The 22,804-nt window shown below is 39.6% G+C and overlaps 1 protein-coding gene across 1 annotated transcript in view; it reads left to right on the forward strand.

Moving 5' to 3' along the window:
* RAB2A (RAB2A, member RAS oncogene family) overlaps nucleotides 1-22,804 on the forward strand; it is a 65,893-nt gene that overhangs the window by 15,716 nt on the left and 27,373 nt on the right. Inside the window, exons 2-5 of the mRNA XM_084794733.1 lie at nucleotides 4,192-4,263; nucleotides 13,504-13,571; nucleotides 19,374-19,456; nucleotides 19,876-19,968. Coding sequence (XP_084650859.1) covers nucleotides 4,192-4,263; nucleotides 13,504-13,571; nucleotides 19,374-19,456; nucleotides 19,876-19,968 — 316 coding nt within the window. The remainder of the gene's footprint in view (nucleotides 1-4,191; nucleotides 4,264-13,503; nucleotides 13,572-19,373; nucleotides 19,457-19,875; nucleotides 19,969-22,804) is intronic.

Here is a 22,804-nt window from a genome sequence, read left to right on the forward strand (position 1 = left end):
AACAGGCCGTAAACTTCAAACCCCTACCCAGATCTAGCCAACGGACAGGACATTCTCCACAGTTGAGTGGAGATTGGGATATGACTTTCACACGTACTCTGGTGCCTCATATTTGACCACGTCCCCTGGATGGGGAGACCTGGTGGCACTCAGAGGAAGGATAGCAGGCTACCAAGAAGAGACTTGATACCCTATGAGCATATAAAGGGGGAGGAAGTCCCCCTCAGTCACAGTCATAGGGGAGGGGAGTAAGGGGAAAATGGGAGGGAGGGAGGAATGGGAGGATACAAGGGATGGGATAACCATTGAGATGTAATATGAATAAATTAATAAAATAAAGTAAAAACGAAACGAAAAAAAAATGTGGTAATCCCTGAATAACTTGTGTGGAGAGGGTGAGTTATTCATGAAGCTTATACTCCCACCCCCCAAAATCAATTTTTTTTATTCTGAGAAGTATCTTGGCTGTGAAGCCCAGATTTGCCTAATACTATGTAGCCCAGGCTGGACTCAAACTCCCAGCAACCCTGTTGCTGCAGCTCCGCATGCTGGCGTTTCAGGCATTCCCACCACAATTATTTATTGATTCTTTAGTAGTCTCTCAACTCTGTCTGCATACTTGTTTTTAATGTTTTCCAGTTTTCAGCAGAGTGTGTTACATTAAAACTACATTTTTTTTTTTTTGCAACGTGAGATTAATTTCTTCTGTGACCAAGTCATAGTACATAGAACATAGCAGGCAATCATTCAATAAATATTTTTTATATTTCTTGCTTTGGGGTAGTTACTGCTTTTGCAGGGTTTTTAGTTGTTGGTTGGGTTTTGTTCAGCTTATAGCAGCTTAGCTGTGGCTTTGTGGCTTTCTTCCCTGCGTCTTTGTTTCTCTAACTTTGTTTCTCTGTTATTTGTTTGTTTGTTTTTTCTTTGTGGTTCTGTATAGTTTGAGTTTTTGTTTGTTAAGACAGTGCTTCTTACAGCCCGGGCTGCCTCATACTCTATAACCAGGGTTGGACTTACACTCCTGATCCTTTTGCCTCTGCATCTAGTGCTGGTATTACTGATGGGTGTCATCATACCTTGTCCTTTTTATTAACACATAGAAATTGTGTATAATATCAGGGTGTATTGTGACATTTTCACACATGTATAGAACATGCATTGATCATGTTCACCCTCGATTATTACCTTCTTATTCCCCCTTATTCCTCCTCCTCCTCCTCCTCCTCCTCTTTCTTCTCTCTCTCTCTCTAGATAGGACATATTAGAAAAGAAGTGAAACTTGTCTTTCTGGGTCTGGTTTTATTTTGTCTAACATGGCCATTTCCAGTTCTTTCATCTTCTGCACACGAAGATGTTGTTTACTTACACTCCACTGTGTATGTACAGCCTGCATTTTCCAGTCTCATCCACTTACCGGTCTTTATGAGGCCACCTGCCTTTAGATTTAGTCCACCCCTCAATTCCAGATTAGTTTACCTTGAAATTCTTGCGTACATCTGCAGTGCCTTCTTTCCAAGTGAGATCTGACTGAGACAGATAAATTTGGGTAGATACTTTTGTCCTAGTTATATTCATCTTTAAGAATCTTTAGTGCTTTTTTTTTTTTTATTTTCAGCATACTCTTACTTATATTTTGTTATTTGAGCCTTGTGATACTCCTTTGAGGAACAGTGTTTTCTCTTTCTCTGTTTAGTTTCCCTTTTTTTCTTTTGTGTGAGGGTGTGTGTGTTAGTATTATTTGGTACCAAATTTAGGGCTTTGTGCGTGTTAGGCAGTACTTTACCATTAAGCCGCATAAATCACAGCCCTGATACGGTTTTCTTTTTCTCATTTTAAAGGCAAAAAATTTGAGCTCAATTTTATAACTTTTTGTTCAAGGATTATGAGTTAAAAACTAAAAATAAAACAGTAATTAAACCTAAAAGGAAAGAATAATGAATATTTATTATAATGAAGCTATTTATAGTAAGACTTTCTTAAAAGCTTTCGCCTGATAACAGAGTAAACTGCTAATTTTTAAATTAAGCTTGCATCTCTACTGTATGATCTGTATTTGAATTGTGTGAATTTAAAACGTAGAATTCTTAGCCAGTTCTAATTCCTAGACTCTGAGGAGACTGAGGCTGAGGATTGGTGTAAATTCAAGGACAGCCTAGGCTACATAGCAGGACACATATAGAACCCTAATTAATCTTAGAAAACCAAAATCAACCAAGCTTAAGTCTAGCTAGGCTGTTCATTCCTGGAGTTTTGTTTCCCACCCCCAGCCCCTTCCTTTCTCCCGTTCCTCCTGCAGGATCATAGTCATGCAACCCTGTTCTTCACCCGCTTTAGTGGCCCTGGTGCTCCTCATACCCTGGGACCCCACCCCCAACACACACACCCAACCCTGTATTTTGAATGAAAGTTGTTTGGCTTGTGATAAATAGAATCAACACCAATTTGTAGGAAACAACCAGAAGTTCTAAAATGACTCACTGGAATCTTAGGAATTATTCCCATGTTTCTTGCAAAGGAAAGGGTTCCTTGCCCAAAAATCTCTTGATGACTACGTAGCTAAACCTTCAAGCCATAAGACAGATCTCCAAGTTCTCTGGCGTGGAGCTTCAGGAGTCTGGTTTTCAATGTGTCTGGATGCTAGTGTTTGCTACAGACACGGTCTTTAGGTACTTGGTTCTCACAGTGCTATGTCCTACAGAGGGAATAGTCAATGAATGATTTGGACCCTAAGTTAAAAAAAAAAAGTAAAAGGCTGAGGTAGGAAGATTGCTTTGATTTTAAGGGCAGCCTGTGCTACATAAACCAGGACAGAAAAAAAAAAAAAAAAAAGGAAAGAAGAAACAGAATTGATGGTTACAGCACTGTTACATGTATTCTTTGTCTTAAATAGAGAATGATACCTGAGTCAAGGCCTCAGAGTGTAGTCCTTTCAGCCTGGCAGGATGGCTCAGTGGGTAAATAAATACCAGCCACGGAGCCTGTTAGCCCGAGTTTGATCTCTGAGACCCTCGTGGTGGAAGCAGAAAACCGACTTCAGTAAGTTGTCCCTGACTGCCACATGTGCACCATGGCACACACTTTTACATAATATACATACACACCACGGTGTTTTCCACATTAGATGCTTTGGAAGAAGAAAAAAAATGACTAAATTTCAGACCTTGTCTCCAAGGAACTTTGTTTATAAAAAGAGATGAAAATCGGCCTGTAAATAGCTGAGGGTAGAAATTAAAGTTAGCAAGTCCACTAAAGGTCACATGGAGCTAATGGAAGGAAGGCTTTCATGAGTGGAGGCGATCAGCTCTGCAGAGCGGAGAGAGGTGGAAGTGCTGGAAACCCTTTGTTTGCTGAGGAAAGCAGTGTCTTTGCCTTCTAAACACTCTCAACATACTGTTGCTCTGAACTGTGTCCTTTTTCTGAAGCCATCTCAAATAAAGCTAAGGTTGAAGTTTAGCTCACTAACTGCTGCCTCCGAGTGGCATCAGTGATTTGCAGAACACGGCTAAGCTGTCCTCCCTTGGGAGACGTTAAGTGTGTTTTAAGTGTGAGAGTCTTGAAGATTCGTCCATTGAGGAAAATGATTCAGTGCAAAGAGAAACATGAACACGGAGACAAAAAGGGCTCCCAGCTCTCTGGACCCATAGAAAAGGCTGAGCCCCACCTGTGAAGAGAAGGGACCTGCTCTAGGATGGAAGGAACTCGGGTGGCACGGACGGATGTGGAGAGGAGGCTCACCCTAAAGAAGTGAAAAAGTTTGGTCAAAATGTGTTGGATTTAGACTCTTTAGCTAAATAAGATAGCAGAGGAGTTCTAAGGCTACTCTCTGGGTCGTAGGTGCTTTATACTGACTGATTTAATTCTCCCAACTCTGGGATACACATGCACTCTTCTCCTCACTTTGTAAGTGGCACAGAGGACATGGGTCTTACCCAGCTTTCCTGGGTGTGCTGTGGTGGGGACTGCTAAGACCTAGTTGTATTCTTAGGATTTAGCTGCCATGCCTCCTTCGCATGGAAAGCTAATGAATAAGGAAGGGCAAAAGGGTTATTCTAAAAATTTGAGAATTGCAAATAATGGCTGACAGTTCACAGCAGCAAAAAAACTTGCTGCTACTTTTCTATAGTCTTGTAAGGTCAGTCTTAATTTCTGTGTTTTTTTTTTCTCTCTGATTATTCATTCTTTTATTTCCAGGTGTTGGTAAATCGTGCTTATTGCTACAGTTTACAGACAAGAGGTTTCAGCCGGTGCATGACCTCACAATTGGTAAGTTTTCTAAAAAAAAAAAAAAAAAAATTAAACATTTTGAATCACTTATGTGCAGTATACTAGTAGGTCCATTGTACAAGCAGTAGAATTAGATTTGTTGTTGTACAGAATTTAGTCTCTATTTCTTTTCAGATATATATATATCTAGATAGATAGATAGATAGATAGATAAATATACATACTAAAAATAAACACTATCTTTTTATACAGGGTTAGAATGCAAAAGACAATAATAGTTAAGGTTTCAGTTATATTTAATTGTGAATCATACTATTCAGAGACAAAGCTGCACCATGGTAGGAACTTATGTGAAATTAAATCAGGTCTGTCAGTAACTGGGCAAACTGCTTCACCACACATTTCAGCTTTTGTATCTGTACAGTGGAGACAATAGTACCAACTCCAAAGTTACTGTGAGAAGTGAATGAACTATGGATGTAAAGTACCCTAAAGGGTGGCAAATGCTGCATGCGTGCCTGTAGTCATTAACCAGGACCATCAGCCAATTCTAAAGTGTGAATGAGATAGTTACTAATAGCAAATAGTCAATCTGTGGTAGTTACTGTTATTTACATAGTATTACTGCTAGTTTTTATCAGTACACAAAGCTGCAAATTTAAAATGAATGAAAAACTAAACAGTTTAGATAATCTCAGTTTGTTTGAAGATTATATTAAGGGCCAGGCATGGTGGCATGATACTGCAAACCCAGTACTCGGGAAGCAGAGACAGGAAGTTCACCACAAGCTCAGAGCTAGCATGGTTGTCATAGTGAGTTCCATGCCAGCCACGGCTATGTAGCAAGGTGTCTCTTTAAAAAAAAAAAAAAAATTAAGTTATATATCTATAGATGGATGAATAGATAGGTAGATAATCTAGAGCAGTGCTTCTCAACCTGTGGGTCACAACCCCTTTGGGGGGCCAAACGACCCTTTCACGGGTTTCCCACATCAGATATCCTGCATATCAGATGTTTACACTACGATTCTAAACAACAGCAAAATTACAGTTAAGAAGTAACAACAAAAACACTTTTATGGTTGGGGGTTACCACAACATAAGGAACTGTTTTAAAGGATCACAGAACTAGGAAGGTTGAGAACCACTGATTTGGAGAAAGAGAGAGATCTCCTGATAGTAAGGAATCTAGCTAGATGATTCTTTTATGCTGCATCCTGCTAACAACTGGGATTGAGCTTTAAAAGGAGTCATTGGGAATCTCAAAATTGTTTTGCTTAAGTAACATTCTCTCGCTGACTATTTATTTCTGTCTGGGAGTTGTGTTTGTTTTGTTACTGTTTTGTTTAAGACCAGTCTCAAAATGTAGTTCCAACAGGCCTTAAATTTGCAGTCCTGCCTTCCCCTCCTGAATTCTGGGGTTACAGTTATGTTTTACTGTACTCAGCCTCTTAATTCTATTGGTTTTATTACTTTAGTGATTACAAGTTTTATTAACAGTAAATACAGGAGGAACTAGGAGCTCAAGGCCAACCAACCTGTAACATAGTGAGTTTGAGACTAGTCAGGCAGCCTGAAGTCCTATCTCAGAAAACCAAAACCAGAAAAGTGGTGAGGGGCGGGTCAGCCAAAAACTCAGAATGTGTGAAAAACTCTTAGAAACCCACTACTTTGTACAGTGGTTTGGGATTTTGGGGTTTGTTTGTTTTGTTTATATTTTGAAGTTGTCCTACATAAGCAGACAGTGCTTTCCCCAGAAGACATGGTGATTAAATGAAAATCTTGGTATTAGGCATAGGATTCCTCCTGTGAGTCTTTGTTGGTCAAGGATGTTCCAAAGGTACCCACAGGCCATTTTATTGTTCTTGGTTGCCCACAAGAACTAATAGTATGACCAATCCTGTTGCCATAGATACAGAACAAATCAAACTAGAACTAATCTGAAAACTTTGTACCTGTTGGTTAATTTTCATAATGCTGGAAGGTGCTATGCAAACCCCTTGGGGAGAGAAGCTATCAGTGCTTTACCCAGCAGCAAACTCTTCCTAGCAACAGTGGCATAAATGTTATGGCAGTAACTGTATGCTTTTGGATTAGATTTGAAGCCTGCTCCACAGGAGGAAATTCATATCTGACACTGTAAACTTGCTCAAAAGGCCGTGGCTAGGGAGGTCATAGGCACTAGCCTCTTTAGAGTGTTGGATATATTATGATTATCTTGCTAGATGAATATAATAGCAAGCTGCCTTTTAAATAGTTATATTGATAGACTAATCTTGCCCTTAACAGATAGTGCAGAACCTCATGACTGGTTAAAGTGCTGAGAAAGGACATGCATCTGAAAAGAGCATGTGTTTGACAGTGGGAAGAGAGAATTGGGGGTACTATGATCAAGATACATTGGGATTTTGGGAGGTTTGTTTTGTTTTGTTTTGTTCTTGGTTTTTTTTGGGGGGGTTGTTGTTGTTGTTGTTGATTTTTCAAGACAGGGTTTCTCTGTGTAGCCTTGGGTGTCCTAGGCTGGCTTTATAGACCAGGCTGGCCTCGAACTCATAGCCATCCACTTGTCTGTGCCTCCCAAGTGCTGGGATTAAAGGCGTGGGCCACCACGCTCAGCTAAAATAGATTGTTTACATGTATGAAATTGTCAAAGAAAAATAAATGATACTTTTTAAAAAGATGTGTTGGTTGCTTTTTCTATTACTGTGATAAAACACTGTGACCAAGGAGAGCTTAGAAAGAAAGAAAGGAAGAAAGAAAGAAAGAAAGAAAGAAAGAAAGAAAGAAAGAAAGAAAGAAAGCTGGAGAGATGGTTCAGAGGTTAAGAGCACTCTCTGCTCTTCCAGGGATCCTGAGTTCAATTCCCAGCAACCACATGTTGGCTCATAACCATTATAATGAGATGGGTACCTCTTCTGCCATACAGGACCACATGCAGGCAAACACCGTATGCATACTAAATAAATAAATATTTTATAATTTATAAAAAGGGAAGAAAGAAAGCATTTGATTGGGGCCCATGGCTCTAAAGGGTTAGAGTCCCTGATGTGGAGTGAAGGATAGCAAGAACAGCTGAGAGTTCATTTCTTGAAGCATAAGCGGGAGGCAGAGAGCACACTGGGAGCGGCACAAGCCTTTTGAAATCTCAGAGCTAAAGCTCACTCCCAATGGTACACCTCCAACAAAGCCACACTTCCTAATCCTTTCCAGTTATACCAACTAGGGACCAAACTCTAGTCCATATTTTTTAATCTGTTCTATTTGGGTTCTTAGACCTCTTCTCTGTTTTCCACCCCAACCCCTTCCAACACCCCAACACCAGGTAGGAGCGAAAGAAGGTTAGTGGGGAGAAGGGGTGTAGGTCTTAGCTACTTCCTGCTGGTTAGGGTCATTGGGTAGCTTGGGACACATCCAATCTTTGTTTCAGGATATCACCAATTTCTCATCAAACTTTATCCAGCAACAACCAGGAGCAACAAAGGGGAAGCAGCAGCCCCCTCCTTCTTTCTCAGAGCCCACCCCACTCTGGTATTTATACCCTCTCAGAGTCCTCAGAATTAAACTCTGCAGCTGGCAAAGATAACACTTGCACCAGAGCATGAGACAAACATAATTAACAACTGTGGACAAACTAAAGCAGCCCCATACATCTGAGATTAAAACATAATGTTTACATAACTTGAGTTTGTTTTTGTTTTTGTTTTGTTTTTTCCGAGACAGGACTTCTCTGTGTAGCCTTGGCTGTCCTGGACTCGCTCTGTAGACCAGGCTGGCCGCAAACTCACAGCAATCTGTCTGCCCCTGTCTCCCGAGTGCTGGGATTAAGGTGTGCGCCACCATGCCCAGCCCCATAACTTGAGTTTTTAAAGAAACTAAAACTTCCACTACACCAGCTTTTCAGAGATGAGCCTATGAAGGCCATTCTCATTCAAACCACCACAACAGAAAAACTTTATATTAACAGAAATATCCATAATCAGCTTGTTGAAACTCTAGTCTATACAATGATGATGAATGGATTTGGTAATACTGTTTAAATCTAGTTCCATGACTTTTTTTTTTTAAAGCTCATTTCTTTTCTCTGCTCAATGAATTTCAAACCTTGGTTTTGTAGAAAAGAGTATGTCCTAAAATGACTAACCAAATAGTTGTTTTTAATATAGATTATTTCTAAGACCTGTTCTTCCTTGTCATTGAATCATATGCCTAAATATCAAAGTTGCTGCAGTGCACCCACTAGAGTAATGACCTGAACCTGTCAGAAATGGCATACATTGTGTTTTTAAAGAGAGAATAAAAAAGCTGTTTCAAACTCACACAGCTGCCACTGCTGGCTTCCCTCTGGGTTGTTGACAAACACTGGAAAATCAGAAGCTAAAAGAAAAGAGAAGTCAGAGATCTTTTTCTATTTCACTCTTACTCTGGATTGACTTACGTTCTCCTATTCCTTGCCTGGAAAGCCACTGCTAGTCTGCTTCTCAGCTCTAACTGCAATCTCTCCCTGTGTCCTCCTGGTCAAGAAACAACAGTTTCCTGCTGTGGCCTATCTCTGAGCTGAGCCTCAACCCCTTTTTGAGTCTCCTGCATTTTCCTATATTGTAACCAACCTGTATACTGGGCACTTAGATATTTAAGTGTTGTTTCATTCTTCTGACTGAGAACCTGGCTGGTGTACCTTCCTTCTTCACAGCTCACTCTCTCAGATTTATTTTTCAGTTTTTAAAATTTAGGGTTTTTTTATTCTTGAAAAGTGTGTGTGTGTGTGTGTGTGTGTGTGTGTGTGTGTGTGTGTGTGTGTGTGTGTGTGTGTGTTGGGGTTTCAGGACATTGTTTCTCCATGTAACAGCCCTGGCTGTCCTTGACTTGCTTTGTAGACCAGGTTGGCCTCAAATTCACAAAGATCTGCCTGCCTTTGCTTCCCTTCTCCACCCCAGTCCCTTCCAACACCCCAACACTGGGTAGAGAAAGGTTTGGGGTTTGGGGAACATAGTTCTCTTTAGCTACTTCCTGCTGTTTAGGGTCATTGGGTTCCTGGAGGCAAGTCATTTCAGGATATCTCCAACTTCTCATCAAACTGTATCAACAGCAACCAGGAGCAGCAGGGGAAGCAGCAGCAGCAGCCTCAGCCTCTGGCATTTATTCCCTCTCCAGACTCCTCAGATTTAAACTATCTGCAGCTGGCAAAGAGCCCCTCTAATAGCCTGCGTGAGGCAAGTAGTTGTCTGAAGCAGCCCTATATCCCACACCTGAGATTAAAACAAAAACATGTTTATGTAACATAAATGAATTTTTAAAGACACCAAAACTTGCCGCTAAATAACATATTTAAGTTTGGGCCATGACGATCGTAGTTTGAGAATTTCCCCCATAGGCTCATGTATTTGAATGCTTAGTCACCAGAGAGTAGAACTGTTTGAGACCGGTTAGTAGGACTAGGAGGTGTGGCCTTGTTGGGGTAGTGTGTCACTGCTGATGGGCTTTGAGGTTTCAAAAGCCCTTGCCAGGTCCAGTCTTTCTCACTCTGCCTGTTGCCTGTGGATCAGGATGTAAGGTTCTCAGCTAATGTTCCTGTGCCTGCCTCCTGCCGTGATAATGATGGACTAACCCTGAAAAATTGTAAGCAAGCCCCCAGTTAAGTGCGTTCTTTTAAGAGAGAAAGCTGTCTTTTCACAGCAATAAAACAGGGACCAAGAAAGTGCTAAAGGACAGAGGACTTCAGACGTGGTTCCACAGTTAAGACTGCTTGCTGTGAAGTCATGAGGGTCAGAGTTTGATCCCAGTAGCCACAGATACCTGAAACTCCAACTCTGAAGGATCTGACACCGTCTTTGGGCCTCCATGCCCACACAGGCATGCATACCTGCACCTGGTCTAAATGCACTCACACTCACACAAAAATAAATAAATGCATATTTAATTAAATATTAAGTGATAGAAGAGAGGAAATAAAAGGTTAGGTTAGTGTATTGGGGTTCTCTAGAGTAATATCTTATAGAACATATCTTACAGAATGAATAAATACATATTTATTTATTTACATATATATACACATATACATATGGGGATTTATTGGAATGGTCCAGCTAACTGAACAAATGGATGGCTATGAACAGAAGGTCCAAGAATCCAGTAGTTGTTCAGGCCACAATGTCTCAGCTGGTCTTACGTATATGCTGGAATCTCAAAGAAGCAGGCTCTAATGCCAGTGAAGAAATGAGCTTGCAAAAGCAAGCAAGCAAAGAGCAAGGCTTCCGTCCTTTCTCCCTCACAGGTGTGCCCAGCCATTTTTGGAGCTTAGTTAATTCCAGGTGTGCTCAAGTTGATAACCAAAGTAGCCATCATAGTAGGGAATGTTCTCATATTTTGTTTATCCTTTGTCTCTGAGAGTTGTTAGGATAACCCAAAACAGCTGTTTATCAATAGCTTCATGGATAAAATTATGTTGAAAATGTAGAGGACCGCCTGGACCACCATCATCGATGTGGTGTGAGAACTTAGACAGTGACTTAAATACTGATCGCAGAGTTAGTCAGGTCTGCCGTAAGCACAGGCACACGTCGTAGTCTCTCAGTCCCTCCCTCCTCCAACGCAGTGACCCTGGATACTCAGCTTCCTAGTGCCCCAATCCCAGCCATGACCTTGTGCATACTGATAGCTAGAACCACCCAATACTTTCAGTTTCATACATCTCTCCCCTTGCCAAGTCAGTTCCTGTAGTTACTACGCCACCTGCACTCCATTGGCTGCACCATCTTGTCACTCATCTGCTCCCTTCTGTGCTTCCCAGGCTCAATTTAATCATCTTTCCTGCAAGCACTTCTTTTCCCTCCCCCCCTTCCCAAGCCCTCTCATTTCTATATTCTCTTATGAACAAACTGTAGGTTAAATCTGACTCTGTCCATTTCTACACATGTACCATTACACATGGCTGGAGAAAAACATGCTAACAAGTCTCATTTTTAATTCTTAGACACATTTGTCTGTAAAACTGTATGGTATTTTCAAATATTAAAACATGCAGTACTTTCTCTGTCTTAACTCTCATTTGATTACCTTGATTTGTATTTCACTCAGAAAAATTGGACAAGTCAAGGGACTTTTGCACAGGAACTGCTTGCTCCTGCTGCTGTGGCGGACCTCTGAGATCCTAACAGCATGCTCACAGAGCCCGCCCACCTGCCTGCCTTAGCGGTTCTTTTTTCTCCAGCAGTCATTAACTTTTCCTTTCTAGGTGATTGGTTTTTTGTGGTTTTTTTTTTCTTTCCAGTCATTTGCTTTTATTTTAACAAAATTCCTCACAACCATATTTTCTACCCTTAATGTCTTTGTCTCTCTCCCTCTTTTTTTCTGTTTCCTCCCCAAATCTTTCCTGTTTTGATCCCGTCTTCTGTGGTAGTGGTGGAGGTTTTGTTGAGACAAGGTCTCATATAGCCCAAAATGGTCTTGTATTCAATATGAGCCCAAAATGGTCTTGTATTCAATATGTAGCTGAGGTTGGTTTGCACTCCTGGTCCTCTTGTCTCCGTTTCCCAAGTGAGCGAATTACAGGTGTGCACCACGATACCCAGTTCTCCACTTACTCTTCCTTGAACTCCCTCATTGGCCCCTCCACCACTGTGCATGTTAAGCTGCACATCTAAATATGCATCTCTCTCTCTAACACATTCCAAATGGCTTCCATATCAGTGTGATAATGAAGTATCCCCTTTTTTTCACCCTGGCTTTTATTAAGCTTACTGTTCTCCAATTTTGTGAACCAAAACAATAAAAAATGCTTATTGTCTTGTCTATTTTTAAATATTTGTAAATATGAGTATATTTTGTAGGCCTATGAGATATTTCTGTGATTGAGGGCTCTTGCTGCCAAGACTGGAAACCTGAGTTTGACCCCACAGACCCATGTGCTGAAAGGAGAGAACTATCTTCTGGAAGTTGTCTCTGGTCCTCTCCATGCACTCTGTGAGATGTACACACGCACACACAACAGCACATACACATACATAGATTTTTTTTTTTTATCTGCTGACTTCTTTGAAGGGCTTTTGTACCACTGGGTGGTGGTTTTATGTGTGTCTCTAGCCAGAACAGATATGAAAAAGTATGTATTTTATGAATATACATGTGTGTATAGATGAGCAGATATGTAAACACTATAATGATTTCTGTGGCATAATTTTACAATTTTGCATTTTTCATTCTAGTACTGCATGACTCTTTTCTCTAGAGTGCCAATATTTCTGAGCATGAAAATGATGAACATCGCTGTTAGTTTCTAGGTATTGACTGTATACATCCCAAGAATAGAATAAATATTAAAAATACAGAGTGAAAACCGTATCAAGCTGTATATCATGGGAAACAAATTACCTTTCTATCTTATCCTGATCACAGATAAAAGGATTGAAGGTGCTAAAATGGATATGTTTTCTTGTTTTGCTTTGCTTTTGGGGAGAGAGTCTCATCCAGCCCAGGCTGCCTCCAGGCTTACTATGCAGCTGAGAATGCCCGGGAACTCTTCGTTCTCTAGCCTCAGGGTTGGGATTACAAGTGTGTGCTACCATGCCTAACTGTGACTGTGACTGCTCGGTTGATTGATGGATTTTCTGGGACAGGATCTTTCTCTATAGCCTTGGATATCCTTTTTAAAACTTATATATTATTATTGTTGTTGTTGTTGTTATTGTTGTTGTTATTTTGTTGTTTTTCGAGACAGGGTTTCTCTGTAGTATAGCCTTCACTATGTATACCAGACTGGCCTTGAAATCACAGAGATCTGCCTGCCTCAGCTTCCCTGAGTGCTGGGATCACAGGTGCGCCACTGCACCAGGCATAGCCTTGGCTGTCCTTGAACTCAGAAAAATCCACCTGCCTCTGCCTCCTAGAGGATTAAAGGCATGTGTCACCATGCCCAGCACTGGGTAGTTGGTTGGTTGGTTTATTTTGTTTTGTTTAAGCATGTGGTTTTGCTGTATAGTCTAGATGTCCTCAGACTAGAACAAACCCCCCTACTTTAGCTTCCCAAGTCCCGAGATTACAGACCTAGATACACAGAGTAGTAAAACATGCTCTAGAATCTAGATTATCTAGAGTATAGATGGTCATGATTTAAGAGATAAGAGATAGACATCTTCCAGAGGACCTCTTACTTACCTTATGTGTGTTCCATGGTTAGAAGCTATGTTTATCACATATCCCCAAAACAAACATTTTGTGTTTTAATAGTCGAGTGTGAAGTATTTCACTTAGTTCCTTTAACAAATTGTTTTCTGTTCTATTTAGGGGTAGAGTTTGGTGCTCGAATGATAACGATTGATGGGAAACAGATAAAACTCCAGATCTGGGATACAGTAAGTATAATATTTATAAAAATGCCTTGCATGCTTGTTTTGTTCAATGTTAAATATGTTAGACACCAAATTTCTATAGCCCTGAAATGAAGTGGACTAGATAAAATTTTTCTTGCTGTTTAGTGATTTCAATAGTAGATGTGCCTGCAGGAACTGAGTATTGGTAGAGAAGTCTGGGTGAATCCTTAGGCTTTGTGGTCTAAATAGAAACACCCAAGGAACCATACGTGTGGATGTTTAAATGTATCTGTGTGAGTTTGCATGAGAATCTGTATACCACACACATGCAGAGGGGCCCGTGGAGGCCACAAGAGGGCTTTGGATGCCCTTAACTAGAGTTACAGGTGATTATGAACAGTCATGTGGATGCCGGGAACCAAACCCAGAATCATCTGTAAGAGCAGCAACTGTTGTCATCCATGGAACCATCTCTTTTCAGCCCCTAGAAACTGTATGTTTAAGAAAAATAACCATGAAGCCTAAATTAAAAAAGAAGTAAATGTGATATAAAATAAAAATGCTACCATTATGTAGTTATTGATCCTGAAAGCTTATTAATTTAAGTTTGATTCAGTCCTAATCACTGGAAGCCTCTTAACATAATATCCTGTTTTCATCACTGTCCCCATTTAATGAACAAATATTACATGTAATCTATATAGTTTTAAATGTCATTTTCTAATAAGAACCCAGAATAAGAAAATGATTTGAAACTGTAAACACTACTCTCAGTCTCTAATTCATTTAAAAATAATATTGATAAGCTTGTTATTTATGAGGATAAATATTGTAGAGCTTATGGAAATTAATTCTGCTTTTCCAATGCAAAAATAATCAACTATATTTTTGAAATGAGAAGATTGACACAATGTTAAGGTTTTGAAAATCTTTCTACTGTCTGCCTAGTACAAGACACTGGAGTCCCTAGCCTCCCTCTATATCAAGTCCTAAGTGTGTTTAGTTCAAGTATACCAAGCCAGTCCAGTTTCATGCAAGTAGACAGTTGAGAATCATGAATTGGCATGAGCCTTATGAAATACAAGGGATGTAATGATTATATACCCCTGGTCTCTTTCCTCTACTCACTCAATTTTAGTTTCTCACTTGGCAATGTAGAAGAAGCTACTGAGAAAGTAATCAAAAAAAAGTACCTAGTCTTACAACCGGGCATGGTGGCACACGCCTTTAATCTCAGCACTCGGGAAACAGGCAGGCAGATCGCTGTGAGTTCAAGGCCAGCCAGGTCTACAAAGCGAGTCTAGGACAGCCAAGGCTACACAGAGAAACCCTGTCTTGAAAAAACAAAACAAAACAAAACAAAAAAACAAAAAAAAGAAAGAAAAAAAGAAAGTACCTAGTCTCAGACTGCATTGCTGAGACCAAGCAAGTTGCTGAGGATGTTTGCAGGGTATAGATTTCCTGTTATTGTCCATCAGATGATAAATAATCTATCTGCTCTGTCTGGGAGTTCTCCATTGAACTGCATTCTTATGCCTTCTGACTTCTCTTCAATGGAAAGCTTTTTTTTTTTTTTTTTTTTTTTTTTTTTTGTGATATAGGGTTTCTCTGTATAGTCCAGGCTGGCCTAGAACTGGTTCTATAGACCAGGCTGGCCTCTGCTTCCTGAATGCTAGGATTTAAAGTGTGAGCCACTACTGCCCAGCACTTACATATTTCTTAAGGGTTTCTGCCATCAGCCTAAAGCATCTTAACGCTGCCTGTGTTGGTATGCGTGTAGGGGTATTTGGGGATGCAAGAGGTCGTCAAAGTTAGCTGTTTTCCTTGATCATGGTTTGTGAGTGTGAGAGTCTGGAGCTCATAAGTTGTACTAGGCTGGGCAGTGAGTTTCAGGGATCTATTATTCACTCCCCCTCTACCTACAGAGTATAGGGTGTGTACTCTTTCTGCATGAGGACTGGGTATCTGAGCCTCAGCTCCTCATACTTGTATGGTAGGCACTGCACTGAGTTGGGTCGCTGGCCCAACTTAGATTTAGATTTTCTTGGGCAACATAACTTCAAATCAGAACTGCATGGAAAGCCTGAACACAGTGGCACATGCCTGTAATCCTATCACTTGGGAAGGTGGAAGCAGCAAGGTCAGGAACTGAAGATCATCTTCAGCTGTATATGAATTAGAGGCCAATGTGGACTACATTAGATTTTGTCTACATATCTTAAGTGTACATATCTCATAGATCAGGCACTTGCCTAGCACCTGTAAGAATCTGAGCTCCACCCCTAGCATTTTAAAAGAAGGAAGGCAGGAAGGGAAAAGCATTATAACGGGAAAAAAAAAAAATATATATATATATATATATACACACACACACACACAAAGTCTTTTTTATTAGAGATTTAAAAGTATGTGCTGCATTAAAAACATTACATAAAGTAGGTTGCTTTCTTAAGTGATAACCTTACATAACACACCTCATCCAGCATTCAGCAGAGTGAACCAGACTACTTGCTGTGTTCCTAAGCATGCTTTCATGACTTAAGGAAGAAAGGAAAATAGAAGAAGCCCTGTTTCCACTTCCTCCAGGAGGACAGAGGGCTAATCTCCATCCTCTCTTCTTACAGGGAAGTTGACACATCTATAATCTTGTACCCAGGGACCTAAGGGCAAGGAGATCAAGAGTTCAGGGCCAGTCTGGCTTCATAGTGAGACCCACTCAAAAAGTGGGCAAGGGCTAGCTAGATGGCTTGGTGGGTGGAGGCACTTGCTGCCAAGCCATCTCACCTAAATGTAATCCCTGTAGCCACATAGTGGAGGGAAAGAGCCTACTCTTGCGAATTGTTCTTGGACATCTACATATGCACCATTGCACATCCACTCCCACACATATAGCACACTAAAATAATTGTAATAGTAATTTAAGCCTATAGGATGTCTCTTGAGGTTTTGCCTTACAGATAATCTTAGTATCTCAGTATCTGTGTGTGTCCCACACCCCATGCCTAGTCTTTGATTATGCTGAGTACCTTGTGCATGCTAGGAATTGCTTTACCACTCAGCTATATCCTCTCATTTTCATTTTTTTATTATTACTTTGAATTTTTTCCTTTCTTTTGTACTTGAATTCTAAAAATTTTCAGTGAATGATATCAGAAATAAAATTGGTCCCACATTTAGTTGTTGAGTTGTTGGTTTGGGTTTTTTTTGGGGGGGGTGGGCTTTGTTTGTTTTGTTTTCTTGAGACAGGGTTTGTCTGTGTAGCCTTGGCTGTTCTGGACTCGCTTTGTAGACCAGGCTGGCCTCCAACTCACAGCGATCTGCCTGCCTCTGCCTCCCAAGTGCTGGGATTAAAGGTGTGGACCATCAAGCCTGGCTTGGTCCCACACTTAGTTTACCTGAATGAAAAAAGACTTCTTATCATAACTGTTCTGCAGTATAACTGTTTATTTGGATATCTTGTGACATTTTAATAATAAGTGTTCTGTCTTTATCAAGAAAAATTTCAAAACTATTAGAATACTCTGTGAAAAAATAATGAAAGGTTTGCATTGTTTTGTCAGTCTTAAAAAGTTAATATCCTACTCTGCAGGTGGTTATACCTATAATCATAGCATGCAAGAAACTGAGATAGGAGGATCAGGAGTTCAAGGCCAGCCTGGGCTATGGGAGACTGAAAAGCAAAAGATTCTCTTCTCCTCACACCCCGTGTTCAAAGTCACCCTGTGTTAGGATGTGGTTATTCAGTATATGCACATTTCCTTTCCTTCTGATTTGTTTGTTTGTGTTTCTTTTGACAGGGGGCAGGGTTGGTTTTTCAAGGCACAGTTTTCTGTATAGCCTTGACTGTCCTGGACTTAATTTGTAGACCAGGCTGGCTTTTGCCTCCTCAAGTGCTGAAATTACAGGCATTCGCCACCGTGCCTGGCTTCCTCCCACATTATTAAAATAACTTTTCTTATAAAATTTTCATATCTACCTTATTTCCTTTTTAGTTTCTTTTTAAATTTTGTTTTTGTTTTTTGTTCTTGTTTACATAGCTAGTTTCATTGTTAGTTAAATGGCTGACAATCCTCTGATTGTCAGAGGATATTACAGTAATACTGTAATACTGACTTTCACAAATCTAAAATTTTGAATGAATGTCTCTTTGAGAACAATCAAGATAACACATTAAGGTGTCTTCTATACGTACACTTAGATTAACCCTGATGGGACTGAAGAAGAAAGTGCGTTTGAGCGTTCTGTTCATTTCATTTAGTCAGTGGTACTAGGACAAAACCACATGGAAATGCTCTTAGATGTGTGAGGAGAAAAGAGTAAGTGTGGAGTGTGGTAGACAAGCCCCTCAGCTTTGTGAAAACCATCAGGGTTTGAACTGATCCTTAAAGAAATAGAAAGTGGGTAGCTAGGTGGACGGGAAAGAATGGGTTTTTAAGAAGGAATTAACAAAAGAAACAACATCAGGGATATTTAGAATATTGGTGATAACAGTAGGAAGAAATTGGCTTTGTGTGTGTGTGTGTGTGTGTGTGTGTGTGTGTGTGTGTTGTTTTGGTTTTGGTTTGTTTATTGTTGTTGTGTTTGAGACACAGTCTTAAATAGTCCAGGCTAACCTAGAACTCGCTTTATGTCCCAGGCTAGCCTAAACTCACAGCCATCCTCTTACCTCAGCATTCCGGGTGTTGGGAGAGCAGGCATGAGTTGCTATGGCTGACTTATTTTCTAGTTTGTTGTTGTTTTGGTTTGGTTTTAACCTCAAATTATGTGAAAGGGAACTAGCTGTTTGTGAAGGTTGGTTTTATTTGGTTTTCCATGCAGTAGCTTTTGTGCTCTCTCATTCAGCATAAAACTTTGCAAGTATTAGGACTGGCTTCTGTGAGAGGGCTTGTTAGCTTAGATCTGGGAGTTGTTGGCAAGAAGTGTATCCACTTGCGATATTGGACATACTAAGTTTGGAACAAAGCAGAACATGATGGAAAGACTTTGTATTTACATTAGAAATTCAGGACTAAGAACACAGAAAGCTAAATATTTTTCAAGTTAATATTTTTAAGTACAAAAATTATTTCTATAGTCATAGCCTTTCTTAGCAGAATGTTAATACTATGAGATAGAAAAATTATTGAACTTGACTTACTCCCTGGTGCCTGTTTCATGAGATAGAAAGATGACTTTTACATCCGGTTCCCTCTTGACAACTACTATATATCAAATACAGAGAAAATTGATTGTGCAAAGAAAAATTATATAAATTCTATTGAGAACTTTTTTCTGTTTTTCATAATAAAGTGATTGCTGAAAGAATTCCATCTTGTGGCTGTTGAAAGCCCACTGTAGTTTATGGTATAACTGATAAAATCTGCATCCTTGGCCTTCGGACAACCTTTCCACCAGCAGATGGTGGGCGTAAAGATGTCATTCATCATTTATTTACAATGGGTTTTATTTATTCTAGTGTCAACAGCTGCCCCAGGGAGTGGGTTATTGAATTCAAATGTGAGGCTCTGGGTTATTTGCTTCCTTTCAAATTTGTCTTCAGAGCTTAGTTGCTAGGAGTCCATTCTGTGCTCTAATAGTGATTCATGTGTTGTGAAGCCATTCAGTAAATTGGGTTGTCAGGGATTGCCAAAAAGGGTTAGGGAGTCTTGTTTGGGGGTGGGAGGGTAGTGGGAATGGCCGCCTGTGCATCCTGGTGATGGGAGAGTTATTATATGACTTTTTCCTAAGTCTGGTGAAGTTTTCTCCTCTGTTTATGATTGCCTTTCCTTTGCGCTCACTGGAGGTGTGATATGAAAATGTAAGAAGGATATCATTTTAAAGGAGACTCCTTTTGTTTCTTCACAGGCAGGGCAGGAGTCCTTTCGCTCTATCACAAGGTCATATTACCGAGGTGCAGCGGGGGCTTTACTAGTGTATGATATTACAAGGTGAGTGTATGTTGTTAGCTTTTCAGCTCGGTTCAAGGAGACCGTTTCTAATCAAGGATGGTTGCCAATAAGAACTCTGTGTTGCCTTGATGCTCTAGCTACTCACCCTTAAAACTCTATCTTGAATCAAATTTAAAGTTATTCTTCATCTGCCGCTCAGTCCTTTCTGCATAAGCACCCTGGATTGATCCATTTGGTAGCATCATATAGTCATTGGCGTTTTCTAGGCTGTGCTGATCGTTGTGTCACTCTAACTAAACTGTCGTCAGTGAGCTCTAAGCCCCAGCACCGTGCTTTAATTATGGGTCTTAGTGTGAGTGGCTGTCGCTAACATGGGTACTGTTGGGGAGTGTAGACTGCTCATTGTGTACTACAGAGAGAAACAGTGAAAACTGTAACCACGTATCATTTATGCTTAGGAGAGACACGTTCAACCACTTGACAACCTGGTTGGAAGATGCCCGCCAGCATTCCAATTCCAACATGGTCATCATGCTTATTGGGAATAAAAGGTAAGAGAACTGCCTTAGAGCTTAACTGTGTTAGTACTGAGCACTGTGCTTACTGTTTGTGATTACTTTCCTTGTAAATTTGTCTGCATGAAAGCTACTGGCTTCTTAAGCTTAAAAGTTTATTTAAATCCTAAGATATTTCTTTAGATCTTATCATTAGTATCTTTTTGCTAGTTAATTTATTTTATGTGTCTAGGTGTGTTGCCTGCATGTATTTACATGTACTATGTGTGTGCCCCAAGGAGGTCAAGAGAGGGCATCAAACCCCTGGAACTTGAATCCAAGTTCTTGGAAAGAGTAGACAATTTCTCTTAGCCTCTGAGCCATCTCTACAGTCCCCAAAATTTACTACTATTGTTTTATTTATTATTACTTAAAATAGGATTTGTTCAAAGGTATATATTTTCAAAACAGCACAAGGAAGCTTTGTCTGCTTGCCCTTAATCCCAGCACTCAAGTCAGGCAGATTTCTGTGAATTCTTTGTAGGCCAACCTGGTCTACATAGTGAGTTCCAGGCTGGCCAGGACTTACATAATGAGACCTTACCTCAAAAACTAAACAAAACAAAACACAACCTATTGATTTGTTGGGATGATAAGTAACTATTAAGTATCCAAACTGACCTGGGATGGTGGCACATAGCAGTAATCTGAGAGGCTGAAGCAGGAAGATCATGATTACATAACATGACTCTGTTTTTAAAAACATGAAAACTCTATGTGTTCACTTTTATATTACCCCATTTGTTTTAAATACGTAACAGAATTCAGGAAAATCATAGTCTCTTTAATGACATAGTGTTCATCGTATCTATTAATACAATAAGATGTTAGATGTATTATCGGCTAAAGCACTATTAGTAGTGTTCAGTAAATAGACAAGTCTTTCACTTGCTTGGTTAGAGTTACTCTAAGATATTTTAAATTATTTGAAGGTATTGTGAAAAGTGTTGTTTCTCTGATTTCTTTCTCAGTCCATTTAGCATTTGTATTTAGGAGGACTACTAATTTTTTTTTATGAGTTAATTTTGTATCCAGCACTTTGATGAAAGGGTTTATCATCTGTAACAGTTTCCTAGTGGGCATTTTAGGGTCACTTACGTATACTATCATATCATCTACCAATAAACATTCTTTGACTTAATTTGTATCCCCTGGATCACCTTCAGTTATTCTGGCTAAGACTTCAAGCAATATATTGAATAGGTATGGAAAGAGTGGAGAGCCTGATTTTAGTGGAATTGCTTTGAGCTTTCCATTTAATTTGATGTTGGCTATTGGCTTGCTGTAAGCTAGCTGTATCATGTTTAGAGATGTCCCTTGTATCTCTAACCTCTCAAGGACTTTTATTATGAAGAGTTGTTGGATTTTGTCAAAGGCTTTTTTTGCATCTAACAAAATGATCACATGTTTTGCTTTTCTGGTTGTTTATATGGCAGATTACATTTATCAATTTATGTATTATGAGCTATCCTTGCATTTCTAGATGAATCCTACTTGATCATAGTATATGATCTTTTTGATGTGTTCTTGGATTTGGTTTGCAAGTATTTTGTTGAAAGTTTTTGCATCTATGTTCATGTGGGTAATGGGTCTGTAATTGTATTTGTTAACGTATTTATACATTTGGAGTATCCGAGTAATTGTGGCATCATAAAACAAATTTGACAGTGTTCCTCTATTTCTACTTTATAATCACTTGAGGAATATTGACATTAATTCTTCCTCGAAACTCTGGTAGAATTCAATTCTAATCTGGCCCTGGGCATTTTTGGTTGGGAGACTTTTAGTGACCTTTTCTATTTTACTAGTGGTTATAGGTCTCTTTAAATTGCTTGTCTGATCTTGATTTAACTTTGGTAAGTTCTATATGTTAAGAAAATTATCCATTTATTTCATATTTTCCAATTTGGTAGGGTATGGGTTTTTAAAATATATTATTCTGGATATACTTGATATCTGTTATTATGTCCCCCTTGTCATTTCTTATTAATTTGGATATTCTTTTAGTTAATTTAGATAGGGGTTTCTCAATTTTAATGATTTTCCTCAAAGAACCAACTCCTTGTTTTGTTGATCCTTTGTACTATCTTTCTTATTGTTTCTATGTTTTTGATTTCAGCCCTGATTTCTTGCCATTTACTCCTTTAGGGTAACATTTTCAGGTATACTGTTAAGTTACTAGTAAGAGATCTTCAGTTTTTTTTATGTAGGTACTTAGTGCTATGAACTTGCCTCTTAGAACCACCATCATTGTGTCCCTTAAGTTTAGGTATGCTGTGTTTTCATTAAGTTCTAAAACATTTTGATTTCTTTCTTAGTTTCTGCTTGACCCGTTTTTATTCAGTAATTAGTTGTTCCATTTCCATGAGTTTGTAAAGCTTCTGTTGTTGAAATCCAGCTTTGATCTGTGGTGGTCAGCTAGGATGCAGGGTCTTACTTTAGTTTTCTTGAGACTTGCTTTATATCTGAGTATGTAGTCACTTTTGGAGAAAGTTCCATGAGGTGTTAAAAGAAGATATATTCTTTCATGTTTGGGTAAAACGTTCTATGAATTTCTGTTCGTCCATTTGGTTTATAGCATCATGTAGCTCCAGTATTTCTCTGTTTATTTTGTCTGGGTAACATGTCTACTGGTGTTAGTGGGGTATTGAAGTCTCCCACTGTTGGTGGGTGAGTCAATATGTGATTTAAGCTGAAACAGTGTTTCTTCTACAAACTTGGGTGCCTCATATGTTTGTGCATAGGTGTTAAGAATAGCAATCCTCTCGGGGGCTGGAGAGATGGCTCAGAGGTTAAGGGCACTGACTGCTCCTCCAGAGGTCCTGAGTTCAAT

The sequence above is a fragment of the Acomys minous genome (genome assembly GCF_964271855.1).
Source record: "Acomys minous genome assembly, chromosome: 1".
In the NCBI taxonomy this organism is placed as follows: domain Eukaryota; kingdom Metazoa; phylum Chordata; class Mammalia; order Rodentia; family Muridae; genus Acomys; species Acomys minous.